The sequence below is a fragment of the Furipterus horrens genome, unplaced genomic scaffold, assembly GCF_987537825.1.
Source record: "Furipterus horrens unplaced genomic scaffold, mFurHor1.1.pri manual_scaffold_11, whole genome shotgun sequence".
NCBI classification, from domain to species: domain Eukaryota; kingdom Metazoa; phylum Chordata; class Mammalia; order Chiroptera; family Furipteridae; genus Furipterus; species Furipterus horrens.
In genome coordinates this window covers 50,793,132-50,806,808 of record NW_028327181.1, presented here as the reverse complement: position 1 = coordinate 50,806,808, position 13,677 = coordinate 50,793,132, and the positions used below count along the sequence as shown (strand labels likewise).

Sequence of the window (13,677 nt, the reverse complement as noted above, 5' to 3'; positions counted from 1 at the left end):
TTGCAAATATTTTGATGTGATCAGGGGCAGGCTTTTCACAATTAAAGAAAAATGAAAAATATGTTAGATTGGTAGGCAGAATAATGCCTCTCTCCAAGATCTCCACATTCTAATCCTCAGAATCTGTGACTATGTTACATTACATGGCAAAGGGGGATTGAAGTTGCAGATAGAATTAGGTTGCTAACATCGGACTTGAGGAGATGATCCTGGTTTATTGGGTAGCCCAATATAATCACAGTGGTCATTATAAGTGAAAGACTGAGGTAGGCAGCGAGTGTCAGAGTGACACTATGGGAGAAAGACTCAACCAGCCACTGCAGATGGAGGAAGGGACCATGAGCCAGGGAATGTGGCCACCTCCAGAAGCTGGAAAAGGCTGAAAAGCAGATTCTATTCTAGAGCTTTTAGAAGGAACCAGCCCTGTCAACACCTTTATATGAGCCCAATGAGACCCAATTTGGACTCTGACCACCTAACCTGTAAAACAATACGTTTGTGTTGTTTAAGTCTTTAAGTTTGCCACATTTTGCTACAGAAGCAATAGAAAATGAATATATTCAGCCATAGATATAGACTTTAAGAAAGAGACCCTGAAACCTTAGTGCAAGGATAACCAGTTTTATGGCTATAGGAACTACGGTGGTTTGTACTGTTTTCTAGGAAGGCTCAGGGCAGGTGAAGACGTTTCCCCATCTGTGAAAGCAATGGATTAATGAAGAAGGCTCCATCTAGATAGGATCCTTAGTTGTGATTAAAATGGTCTCATTAGAAGTGAATTTACCCATGATCTACCCATGATTGAAAAAGAGAGCCCGGGCCCCCAGATTTGAGGCTTCAGAGAATTAACAGACATGAGATAGAATAAAAACGCTCTGGTGATTTAATTGTGTTAGCATTTTATTTGGAATTAGGAGGCATTGTTGAGTTTTCAGGGCTTGGGATACAAAATCCTGTACATTTTGAGTGATCTGCCCCAATCTTGTTTCTCCATCAGCCTGTCATTTTTACAGTTTTGCAGAAGGTAACATTTTCAGGATGCATACATGTCATTACAGTAGAAGTGCCTGCACACAAATAACCATGCCTCAGAGCTGAATATGACAAGCACCACAAAAGAGACTTCTGTGGTACAGACACAGGGATGGAAATTTTTTTTCCTATACAATAACATTTTGAAGAATCACATGAACATCAGTTTAAAATTCACAGCATTTTTCTGTTCTATATCACATTAGGTTCCCCCAAATCTCAAGACAGGTGACAGATGAGACATTTTACAGTAACTGGGATGCTGTTACTGCTCCAAGGTATTTAACTAAGCTGTTTCACAGGAGAGAAAGGAACGTAAGCTTGGGGACAGGTTACACCTGCTCCACTCCTGGAGGCGTTTCTAGCACACAATACTTTCAATAGTGGAAATTAAGCCCTGGCTACATATAAATAGATTTGCATGTCAATGTCTGATGACATTTCTGGGATTATATTTAACAGTAGAAAGTACAGCCTGGTCCTCTGCAGCAGAAATTGTTTTGCAAGTCGACCACTTCCTATTCCCAAACTTCCTCTTTTTAAGTTCAATGGATAAACTTTTCCTTAGATATTTTTATTCTTGTTTATTCTATTACAGTTGTCCCAATTTTCCCCCCTTTGCCCTCCTCCGTCCTGCTTACCCCCCACCTCTGCTCCCACTGTCCGTTGTCCATGTCCATGTCTGTGGGTCATTCATACATGTTCTTTGACTACTCCCCTCCCCTTCTTTGCACCATTATCCACCTCCCCCCTTCCCTCTGGCAGCTGTCAGTCGGTTCCCTGTTTACATGTCTCTGGTTCTGTTTTGCTCATTAGTTTATTTTGTTTGTTAGCATCCTCTTTTAAGTGAGATCATATGGTATTTGTCTTTCACTGGCTGGCTTATGTCACTTAGCATAATAGGCTCCAGTTCCATCCATGCTGTCGCAAAGGGTAAAGGTAGAGATGGGCAGAAGGGCCTCCCAGGTAGAGGGGAAAGGGTCAGCGAAGGGGTAGATGGGGAAACAGAGATTGCAACAGCAGCAGCAAAAAGTCCAGTGTTGCTAGAGAAAAATGTACCAGGGTCGTGGGGGTGGGGAGTAGGCAACAGGACTCAAAAGGCAACATGAGACCTTGGTCTGGAGGGCCTTGAATGCCAGACTGAGGGGCTTCCTTTTAAAGGGTCTGATCCCAAGAGGCACCCTACCCCAGAGAGGAGTGAAATCTGATGCTGTGCCCTGGGGCTGGTGTCAGATGGGGACTGCCCACCTCTTCCGAGCCTCTGGGAGATTCCTGAGGCATGATGACCCTCCTTCCCCACTTTCTTCATTTTTTCCTACTCAGAATCTGAGTCTTTCTCTTCGTCAGTTGGTCCACATTCTGCATCCTCCCTCTTTTTTCATATCCACTCTCTGCTCCTCCGATAAGACAGATGGTCTCTATTAAAGGCTCTCAGAACAGATGATGTTCTCTACCAAGTTTTTATTTGCACTGTGCACTGAAACTTCTGAAAGGTAATCCATCAAACCTCCTAGTAAGGCTGTAGTTTGAGGTGGTATCTGTGATCCCTTAAAAGTGGTCATATAATGGTTATGGTTTTTTTGTTTGGTTGGTTTTTTTTTTTTCTTTTTTTTTTTTTTTAAGAAAGAGGAATAAGCCCATTGAAGTGTGGAAACTGAGAAAGGGACAGTACAATAAATTTCTGGAAAAACGAAAAGAGAATGAAAATAGGTTGACAGATCAAGCAGAGCAGGAAGAGTGTGCAGAATACGCTTAGAAAGGCTTCAAGTGAAGAGGGGCAGGAAGTGGCCAGAACCCAGGAGAAGCTCTGGGTGTGAATCGGTAGTGAAGGAGGAGGGCAGGGATAAAGAAGGAGAACAGATAACAGCCAGAGGGGATCATTAAATCTACCCACCCAACCATTTTGCTACTGGGCTCCCCACACCTTCTTCCAGCTCCCTGCTTTCACCCCCAACTCCCAGAACTCAGGCTATGTGCAGCCAAGCATTAGCACCACAGCCAAAAGGAAAAGTCAGAGGGAATTTAGTAGCTCTTTGGGGAAACCTATGACTGCTCTTGGGGTACTAGTGCCCTCTTTAAAGTACTTTGCTTTTGTTTGGAGCCCCTTGGCCTGATGGCCAGGCACCTGCTCACTCACCCACAGTGAAAGGACAAAGGCCACGCCCAAGATCTGACCTTGTGCACAGGGCTTCCTCTCAGTCCTCCACCCTGGCATGAGACTCGTACTTCAGCGGCAGCCAGCACCCACCCCAGCTCCTAGGAAACACAGCGCAGCTCTTCATTTAACCTGGAGGCTCATCAGCTATTGGGGAAACCAGAAACATGAGAGAAACTCAGACGTACAGACAGACAGATAGATACACACCCAGCTACTGACTCCCGTGGAAATAAGGAAGAGAACATTTCAAACGTTCTAATTAATATTCTTGAAGTAAATTAAGAAAAATATATCCATACAACTGGAATGAGATGCTATAGAAGAAAAAGGACTCTTGAGAATTGTAAAGAGCCCTTTGAAATGAATTGTATCATTGACAACACACAGAATTCAGTGGGAAGACTGGGAAAATAGACAAGGAAATCTCCTAGGATGAAACTATATATATATATATGTATGTACATATACAGGTATAATAAATACACATATGTAATATGTATAATAAAACATAATATGTGCACATAATACAATATAACATATAATGCACAAAAGGGACCGAAAGTGCAAGAGGCAAGATAAAATACAGAGGACCAATTGAGGTTAAGTAACATGTTACCAGTGGGAATTCTAGAAAGAAAGAATGGCGAGAACTTGCTAGACCTAGAAAGACATGTATCCAGACTGGGTAGTCCCAGTCAGTACTGAACAAAATGGTTGTAAACGGACTTACACAGAGGCACATCATAATGAAATTTCAGACATCAAGGATGAAGAATAAAAGATAAGTTCCCTTTCGGGCAAAGGAGCGCTAGTGCAGGTGACTTGGGGAAGGAGTAAAATTCAGAATGACATCAGAAGTTCTCATCTGCTAAAGGAAAAGGACACCATTCCTTCAAGATTCTGAAGGGAAATTATCTCAAGACTATAAGTAAAGTTATTTGCAAAGAGTCATAAGTTTTACTTCTTATACATCTTTTTTGAATAGATTACTATGGGCATGCTACGGCAAAATAAGGATTAAAAAACAAGAATCAAAAAGAAATTCTGGAATGATAACTACTAGAAGATCTAGAAATCAATACATCAAAATTAGAGCAGGAAGTCTGTGGTCTCCAAGAAAAAAGACCTCAAAAATGGATATATTCAAATCAAGAACAGACTAACAAGATGAATGTCCTTACATATTTTATTTAACTTCTAAGCCACAGGAAATAAGATATGTGTCATTTTTTTTAACAAAGAGAAAGGAAAGCAATTAAAAACTCCAAGAGAAAAACATCATGGTCTAAATTCTATTTTTGAAACTAAATGTGGAACTTTCAGTCAAGATGACAGAGCAGCTAAATGCTGTGCTCACCTCCCACAACCACATCAAAATTATAACTAAATTCTAGAACAACAATCCTTGGAAATGCCTGAAGTCTAGCTAAACAGAAGTTTTATAACTAAGGATATACATAAGAAGCCACATGGAGACTAGCAGGAGGGGTGGAGACATGAAACAAGCCACATGTAGCGGTTAAGGAATAGGAGGAGTATCTTGGCTGTAGCAGTTCCCTCTGAGGAGCAAGGGTTCCCAGGCCCACACTGGGCCCCCCAGCCTAGGGCTTCAGAGTCCAGCAGGGGTTGTGGCTCAGTGAGATGGAGGGCTTCTGCAGTCCCAGCCACTCCTCTTAAAGGGCTCCCCACAGACTTGCTGATGGACTCATTTTCTCTGAGCTTCAGTGCTGGGATAGCAGCTCAAAAAGCACCAGGCACGTACTGGGAGGAACTGAATTATCTGGCTTCAGAGTGAGGGCTGGTGGAGCAGCTTTCTCTCAGAAAGAACTGCTGGCAGAAGCCATTGTTCCTTTATTGAGCCCTCCCCCTGCCCAGCCTGCAGGACAAGTGGGCTCCAAGTCTGAGTCTCCATCAACCAGGCCAACAATGTTTGCCCCACCCTGGTGATTTTCTGTGACTCCACCCCACCCAACTTGCTAGCCCACTGAAGCCACTTCCAGTGACTTTTCCATACAAACAACTTGTGTTGGCTCTTCCTGAAGACTTTCTTAAAATCTCTCAAAGGTCCACAAACCCCAGACAAGCAGTGTCTGACCTCAGCATGTCCTGTATGTCTTGCTAAGGGGCCCAAGCCCAGCACTGGTGGCATCCAGCCTCAGTTCACAGCTTAGCCTGTCCCAGGCACCCCCAAGTCCACCACAAATGGAAACCATTTTCAGATCATTTTGTAGCTCACACAAGTGGCCTCAGAAAGGCACAGGCAACAGCTGTCCTTCATCTCTACAAGAACTCCTCTCAAATGGCCCAGAACCAACACACCGAGTGGCATACTTCAGTCCATACCATAGCACCACTCAACCCGCTTCACAAATGACACACCTAAAGGGAAGATGTAGCAGGCATCAGAGCCTAACTAAAACAATCCTGCTCCGTGGTGACAACCCCTGCACAACAGCTCCTACCAAGTAGTCACAGCCAGTCCTCACAGTCAGCTTGAGGGTCAATCCTTCCCACTGATGTGCCAACAACAATCAAAGCTCTACTACAACAGGAAGGCATACATCACACACACGAGCCATTTATGGAGCTCCCAACCCAAGTGACCAAGGAGACTGTGCTATTGGGCCCCACAGGACACCTACTGCAAAAGGCCACTCTCCCAAGATGGGGAGATATAGCAGCTCTACTTAATACATAGAAACAAACACAGGGAGACACCAAAAATTAAAAGACAAAAAACATATCCCAAATGAAAGAACAGGACAAAACTCCAGAAAAAAAGAACTAAACATAATGGAGATAAGCACTCAATCAAAGGCAGAGTTCAAAACACTGGTTATGAGGATGCTCAATGATCATAGGGGAAGAGTAGATGAACTCAGTGAGAACTTTAACAAAGAGATAGGAAATGTATAAAGGAGATAAAACGCATTAAAAATACTAGTCAGAATTGAATACAACAACTGAAATAAGAATACATTAAAAGGAATTAACAGTAGTTAAGATGAAGTAGAGAACCAAATCAGCAATTTGGAAGACAACGTACCAGAAAACATTAGAACAGCAAAAAGAAAAAAGAATTTAAAAAGTGAGAATTGCTTAAGGGACCCCTGTGACAACATCAAGTGTAGGGGTACCAGAAGGAGAAGAGAGAGAGCAAGTGATTGAAAACCTATTTCAAGACATACTGACTGAAAACTTCTCTAATCTGGTGGAAGAAATAGACATACAGTCAGGAAGCTCAGAGAGTCCCAAACAAGATGAACCCAAAGAGGCCAATATCAAGACACACCATAATTAATAAGCCAAAGGTGAAAGACAAAGATGGAATCTTAAAAGCAGCAAGAGAAAAGCAGTTAATTACCTATAAGGGAGCTCCCATAGGACTGTCAGTTGATTTCTAAACAGAAACTTTGTAGACCAGAGAGATTGGTATGAAATATTCAAAGTGATGAAAAATAAAGACTTACAACCAAGATTACTCTGCCCAGCAAGGCTATCATTTAGATTTGAAGGAGAGATAAAGCACTTCCCAAATAAGACAAGCTGAAGGAGTTCATCCCATCAAACCATGAATACAACAAATGTTAAAGAGACTTCAAAAAGAAGAAAAATAAAGATAAAAAATATGAATAGTAAAATAGCAATAACTATATACTTCTCCACAATTACTTTAAATAAAAATTGACTAAATGATTCAATAAAATGATATAGGGTGACTGAATGGATAAGAAAACAAGACCCATACATAGGTTGTCTACAAGAGACTTCAGATCAAAAGACATACACAATCTGAAAGTAAAGGGATGGAAAAAGATATTTCATGCAACTGGAAATAAAGAAAAAAGCTGGGGTAACAATATCTGAGTAAGACAAAATAGACTTTAAAACAAAGACTATAACAAGAGACAAGAAGGACCCAGCAATTCCACTTCTGAGTATTTCTTTGAAAAAAACCAAAACACTAATTTGAAAAGACACATGCATTCCTATGTTTATTGCAGTATTATCTACAATAGCCAAGACGCAGAAGCAAACTAAGTGCTTATGAATAGACAGGTGGATAAGAAAGCGGTAGTACATAACATATACAATGGAATATGACCTGGCCATAAAAAAAAATGAAATCTTGCCATTTGCTACAGCATGGATGGACCTAAAGGCTATTCCACTGAATGAAATAAGTGAAACACAGAAAGACAAAGATGTGACTTTAATTATATGTAGAATCTGAAAAACAAAATAAAGGAACAAATGAAATAGAAACAAACTCATAGATACAAAGATCATTTTGAAGGTTGCCAGATGGGAGGGAGATTGGGGGAGTGGTAGGTAAAAAGGGGAAGGGATTAAGATGTGCAAATTGCCAGTTATAAAGAGTGACAGGGATGTAAAGTACAGCATAGAGAATATAGTCAATAATATCGTAACAACTATCTAAGGTGTCAGATGGGTGCTAGATTCATTGGGGTGTCACTTCATAAGTTATGTTATATAAATGTCTAATCACTATGTCATATACCTGAAACTAATGTAATATTATATATCAACTGTAATTGAATAATAAAATATTATTTAAAATTAAATTTTTAAATTTTTAAAAAGTGAATTTGACCTGATAGTGATCAATATCCATTTGGCCTTGGATTGATGCCTAGAACACCCTCTGATAAGTCAGGAGGGCTTATAGAGAACACAATAGATTTTGGGTAACTACTTTCTTCTTTAGTGAAAAATATCTACAACCATAAAAATGTAAGCCACTATTTGTCTTCAACTCTTAGAATCATGGAAAATATAAAATGTCTAAATATAAGTACAGAACATAATGTAAATATTATCAAACATGACAGTGTGAAAGTATAGCATATCTGAAAAAAAGAGATGAGATGGAATGAAGGAAAAATAGAAGGAAGTGTAAGGATATGTATATATTTATCTCATAGAAGACACTGTGAAAAGTTGACAGATTGATAAGTCACAGAGTAGAAATAACCCATTTTTCAGCTGAGATGCAAATAAAGAAATGCAGTATGCTTATACAACGGGGTGTCTTTCAGCTGTAAAGAGGAATGCAGTAGTGGTACATGCTCCAACCTAGGGGAGCCTTAAAGCATCATAAGTGACACAAGCCATTTACAAAACACCACATATTTTATGAATATGCTTATAGGAAATGTCCAAAATAGGCAAAATGTACATGAGAGGTTGCATAGGGTTGAGGTAGGGATGGGGTAATGGGGACGGACTGCTAATGGATGTGACTTTTCCTTTGGTGGAAATGAAATGTCTTAAAATTGAATAGTAGTGATGCTTGTACAATTCTGTGACTACGCTAAAACTCATGGGATTATACACTTTAAAAATATGAATCTATGGTATGTAAATTATATCTCAACAAAGTTGTTGAAATGACCAAAAAGAAGTTGATAGAACTAGAAAGTGATTTGAAGTCTTTCCAGTACCTGGGAATCAGATGTTCATGAAGAAAAACAAATCTAGGAATATAATGCAGGCTCCATTCAATAGCTGGAACACCACCCCTAACACCTCTCCTATTCTCTTCGCCCCCTACACCCCCTCCCTCCAGATTTTTAAATATAATGACCTCAGGTCAATTTCATGCTGTCATACTCAGAATAAAATTCCAACGACTAACACCTGCATATCTGACCCCTGCGTACCTCTTTTACCACCTCCGATACACTCTCCTTTTTCTCCTTCTGCTCTGAGCTCTGCACGTTTGCCTTGAAGTTCATTCAGGCTTTTGCACTCGCTGCCACTCTCCTTGGAATGCTCCTCCCATTGGCTGGTCTTCACGTGGCTGACTTGTTTCATTTGTATATTAGATTAGATGTCAGCTCCTTAGAGACTCTTCCTGACCAATCTCCTCATCCTTATCTGGGAAGATCTTGCAGCAAGTCCCTGAAGGATGAAAACAAGAGCTAGGATTGAGCCTCTCCTGTGAGTGCTTTTGGGCTCTGAACCAGAGGAGCAGTAATGGCTTAGGATAGGGAAAAGAAAAATACTGATGGTATGAAAAACATAACTCAAATTAATTATCCAGCCACAATGGAAGCTAATCATCCTGCTTCCCCAAACAACCATTTATCTGCTACCTTCATACTGAGTTTAGAAGTACCGCTTTCCTTCTAATTCCCTGGCTGTATAATTTTAGAACTTTTTAACACCCGTATCACTTAATTTTTTTTAAAAAACATAGTTATTGATTATCATTTCTTTAAGTATAGAATAAATAAAATATATGGGAAAAGTTTTTTATTATTCCATTACCTTATCAATATTTAGTACATTTCTACTTGCATTTACTTTTCTCTGCTATTAAGGATCTTACAGTACAAAATCAAGAAACTGGATCTACAATAAAGTTCAAATATTTTAGTTCATGACATGCAAGACCTTTTATGATAGGGCCCATCCAACCTTTCCAGCCTTCCTTCATATTTTCAGCAAATATTTATTCAACACTTGGTATATGCCAGATTCTCTGCTAGACATTGCATTAGAGTGATAAGAAGCCCAGTCCTGCCTGCTGTTAAGAAGCTGATTATCTAAAAGGGAAACAGGAAAGTAAACATTGCAACATTGATACGTATTAAGATAAAGGATGTAGGTATGCGGAACTTACCCCAAACTAAGGGATGTGTAGGGCCTGGCCAGAGAAAGGCAGGAGAAAGGATAACTCCTGAATGGAAGGCACAGTAAGTTGAAAAGCATAGACACAGGAAAGAACATCATTACAGAACTCCAAGAATTTATCTGCCTGGAATTTGCATGTTGGGGGATGAGAGACATCTCTGGAGGCTGGTTTGGGTCAGACAGCAAAAGGGTCTTGTAAATCAGTCTAAGGATTTGGGATTTCATTACCAAAGCTACGTAGATCCATGGTAGGGACAGTGATGACAGTGATGTGATCAGACTGCCATCCCAGTACATGTACTGCAGCGTGGAAAGGTGAGCCTGGAGGCCAGCGAGAGCAAGACCAAAGAGACCACCGGTGCTGCCGCCGTCCCCAGGAACCCCTTGCCTTCAGCTCCCTCGGACCACCTGGCCAAGCATGTCATGCTCTGTCACCACAGACCTCGTGCTGTTCCCTCTGCCTCAAATATCCTTCCTGTTGGTCATTTAGGGAGACTCCTACTCACTCACCGGGCGCCCCAGTTAAAATGCCTGCTCTGTGAAGACGTTTTTGTCCCCTCTTTCTTTACAAAATCCATTCTTGCTTTCTCTCTGTCCCCATAGCACTTTATAAATTCCTCTACTGTAATACTTATCACTTCACATGATAATAATCTGCCAATGCCGCTTGTTTCTTCATCCCACTATGGGACCATGGAGGACAGAAGAGTCACCTCTGCATCTCCTTTAACTGGTATACTCTCTGTGACTATTATATGACTGAATGATGAAGAAGTACATAAATGAACCATGTTGCCCCTCCATTTAGAACCCTATCATATCTTGAGATGAATAACCCTTCCTCCGTTGATGTGAGGTATCACGTCAGACACCAGCCTGGCTCACAGAAGAGCAGTTGGAGTGGAGGAAAGAAGCAGGTTGGTCTCCGGCTGAGTTTCCTGTCTCCCCAGGTGGTGCAGCTGGAGGAGCTCCTGGCAGTACGGCACTCTGTGTTCGTGGTGGGCAGTGCTGGTACCGGCAAGTCCCAGGTGCTGAGGTGCTTGCACAAGACCTACCAGATCATGAAACGCCGCCCCATCTGGACTGACCTCAATCCCAAAGCAGTCACAAACGATGAGCTCTTTGGCATCATCAACCCGGCCACACGAGAATGGAAGGACGGTAAGAGAGGGGTAGCCCGAGAAGACAGTTCCTGCTGTCCTCGGAGCCCCTTGGGCAGGCTTGGACCTAGTGGGGTGAACTGCAGAGGACAGAACCTGGGACTGACCTGTGTGGGATGGGAGAAGGAGGTAAAAAGGATCAAAGAAAGGAAGAAACCGATTCGGGCTTGGAGGGTAACCACAGCCCTTCAGCTGTTCTCTTTCCTGGGGCACTTCCAGCTGTCCCTTGAGAGCGGGCACTAAAAGAGGGTCTAGCAGGGCAGGCGTTCAGCTGTGGTTCAGTGTGGATCACGGGGTCTCTACGCTGCCTGGCAGTGCATTTAAGGCATGAGTAAGGGGTGCAGTACGTGCTCATTCCAATGAGCAGCACAGTCTAGCAGCACACTGAGGGCAGGCTCCGTGAGCACTGCCCAGGCCTATGCAGCAGGGGCTGCAGAAGACTGCCTGGGCCAGGCCCCAGGGACAGCCCCCTCGTTCATCCCGGAAGGGTCCTGCAACTACAGTCCCTTCCACAGCCATTCAGAGGGCTTCAGACCCATGTTCACTCAGTGCTGACCTCAGCATCACCTTCAAAGAATTAAAACCACAGGTACAGCCCTGGCGGTTGTGGCTCAGTTGGTTGGAGCATGGTCCCTTTAACTGAAAGGTCATGAGCTCGATTCCCTGTCAAGACACCTGTCTGGGTTGCGGGTTTGGTCCCCCATTGGGGGCGCATACGAGAGGCAACTGATCCATATTTCCCTCTCACATCCATGTTTCTCTCCATCTCTCTCTCCTCCCTTCCCCTCTTTCTAAAATTAATAAACAGGGCCTCTGGTGAGGATTAAAAAAAACCAACTACAGGTACATGTTGAAAAGGGTCTCCTGTCACTGGGAGAGAATGGGAAAAAGTAGAGAAAAATCCCTATGAGCCAACAGGGACCTGGCCTCTTTCTAAAAGCGGCTGTAGCTGCTGGAAAGAGGCAATCTCGCCTCCCTCCCCCGTCTCCATGTCCAGCCACATCAGGGTCAGGCTGTCGGCCTTCCTCTCACTTAGGACCTTCAATCAGAAGTCAAAAATAAAGCGATTGAATGAGCTGCTTCTCATTTTTATTTCACTGACTATTCATGGGGCTTAGCTTCTTTTCCTTCTTCTTGGGGTTAGTAATGAGCCCTTTTATGATTTGATTTCCCCTTGTCATTTCTTTGTAGGAGTTCTTCATGTGTTGTCCCACGCATTGCTAATGGCTTTTCCCCGTCCACCATTTGTTCACAGACACCTCATGGCACATCTGCCATGTGCTTGGTATTTTTATTTATTTTTAGCTTAAGATAAAGACACTTGATTTCTCACGGTTCTGGAGGCCACACCCAACGTTGACGTGTTCACGGGGCTGCACTCCCGCCGAAGACTCGAGGCAAGAGCCTCCCGAGTCCCGGAGCCCCCAGTCCCCGAGCCCCCAGCAGCGGCCGCCTCCTCGGCGTTAGTTGGCGGGTCCGCATGTCCCCTGCGCACGGCCTTCTCCCTGGACCACGCCCCCTTTCAGAAAGGAAATTGTCTCTCTAGTCCTGTCAGTAGTTGGGATTCCTCTTTAGTTTATAACTTTTTCTAACTTTCAGCTATAGATAGAGTATCATAAACTTGTTCCTAAAGATTTTTTTACATTAATATTTCTTCTCTGTCTGGAATGTATTTGTGGGCTTAGTATGAGGTGAGGTAGAGAATCAGTGTTACTTCCTCCCAGATGGATAACTGAATGTGCCAGCGCTGTTTATTAAGAATCCATCTTTTCCCTCTCAATTTAAACCCCAGCTTGTCTCGTATACTGAGATCTGATTCTCAATGTTCTGTTCTGTTCCACCCACCTGTTAATGTAATTCTATTGTGCTTATAATTATTTTATAACATTTTAATATCTATTGAGGGAAGTTCCTCCTCGGTGTATTATTGTACATTGCTTGGTTAGTTTCAGGCATTTCTTATTCTATATTAAATCTGAGTTTACATAAAATAATTCAAATTTAAATGGTGGAATTTTAATTAAAATTTTATTAAATATATACACTAAATATGGAGACACTGAGAAAGAAAATTTGTAATGATCACAAATCTGTTGCTACTAAACTAGAGAAATTTCAAATAAATAAAATATACCCTTTAAAATTTTTTAGAAAAATATTTTAAAATAGATATAAAGTAAGCTATATTAATACATTTTTTTCAAAATTAGACAGATCCAGTAACAGAAAAATGAGTATAAACATAGAAGAATTGGGAAATGCATCATAAAACTCAATATAACACATAATTATAAAACTTGCATTTTATAGGTAGATCTTTCTTGGTTGAATCATGGAACATTTTTTTTTAATTAAAAATTTAGTTAGCCACAGAAGAAGCCATAATGAATTCAAAAGTATCAACTTTCAGGCTACATTTTCTGATAATAATGCAATGGAACTGGAAACAAATAGCAAGAAAATTATAAAAAATAATTTTACTATTTCTAAATTAAGAAATGCTCACTTAACCCCTGAATTAAATAGAAAATTAAATTACAGTCCCTCTAGGAAGCAATAAAGAGAAGAACACTTTATAAACCTCTGGGACATATCTGAAGTCACTAAGGAAAACATCTAAACGCTCTTATTACAGAAGGTAGGCTGGAAATGAAGTCAGTTTCCATC

General features: G+C 41.5%; 1 protein-coding gene across 1 annotated transcript in view; it reads left to right on the top strand.

The window, feature by feature from the left end:
- The window catches only part of DNAH9 (dynein axonemal heavy chain 9), a 303,753-nt gene that overhangs the window by 133,324 nt on the left and 156,752 nt on the right, over positions 1 to 13,677 (top strand). Inside the window, exon 32 of the mRNA XM_090290843.1 lies at positions 10,801 to 11,011. Within this exon, the coding sequence (XP_090146969.1) occupies positions 10,801 to 11,011 (211 nt within the window). The remainder of the gene's footprint in view (positions 1 to 10,800; positions 11,012 to 13,677) is intronic.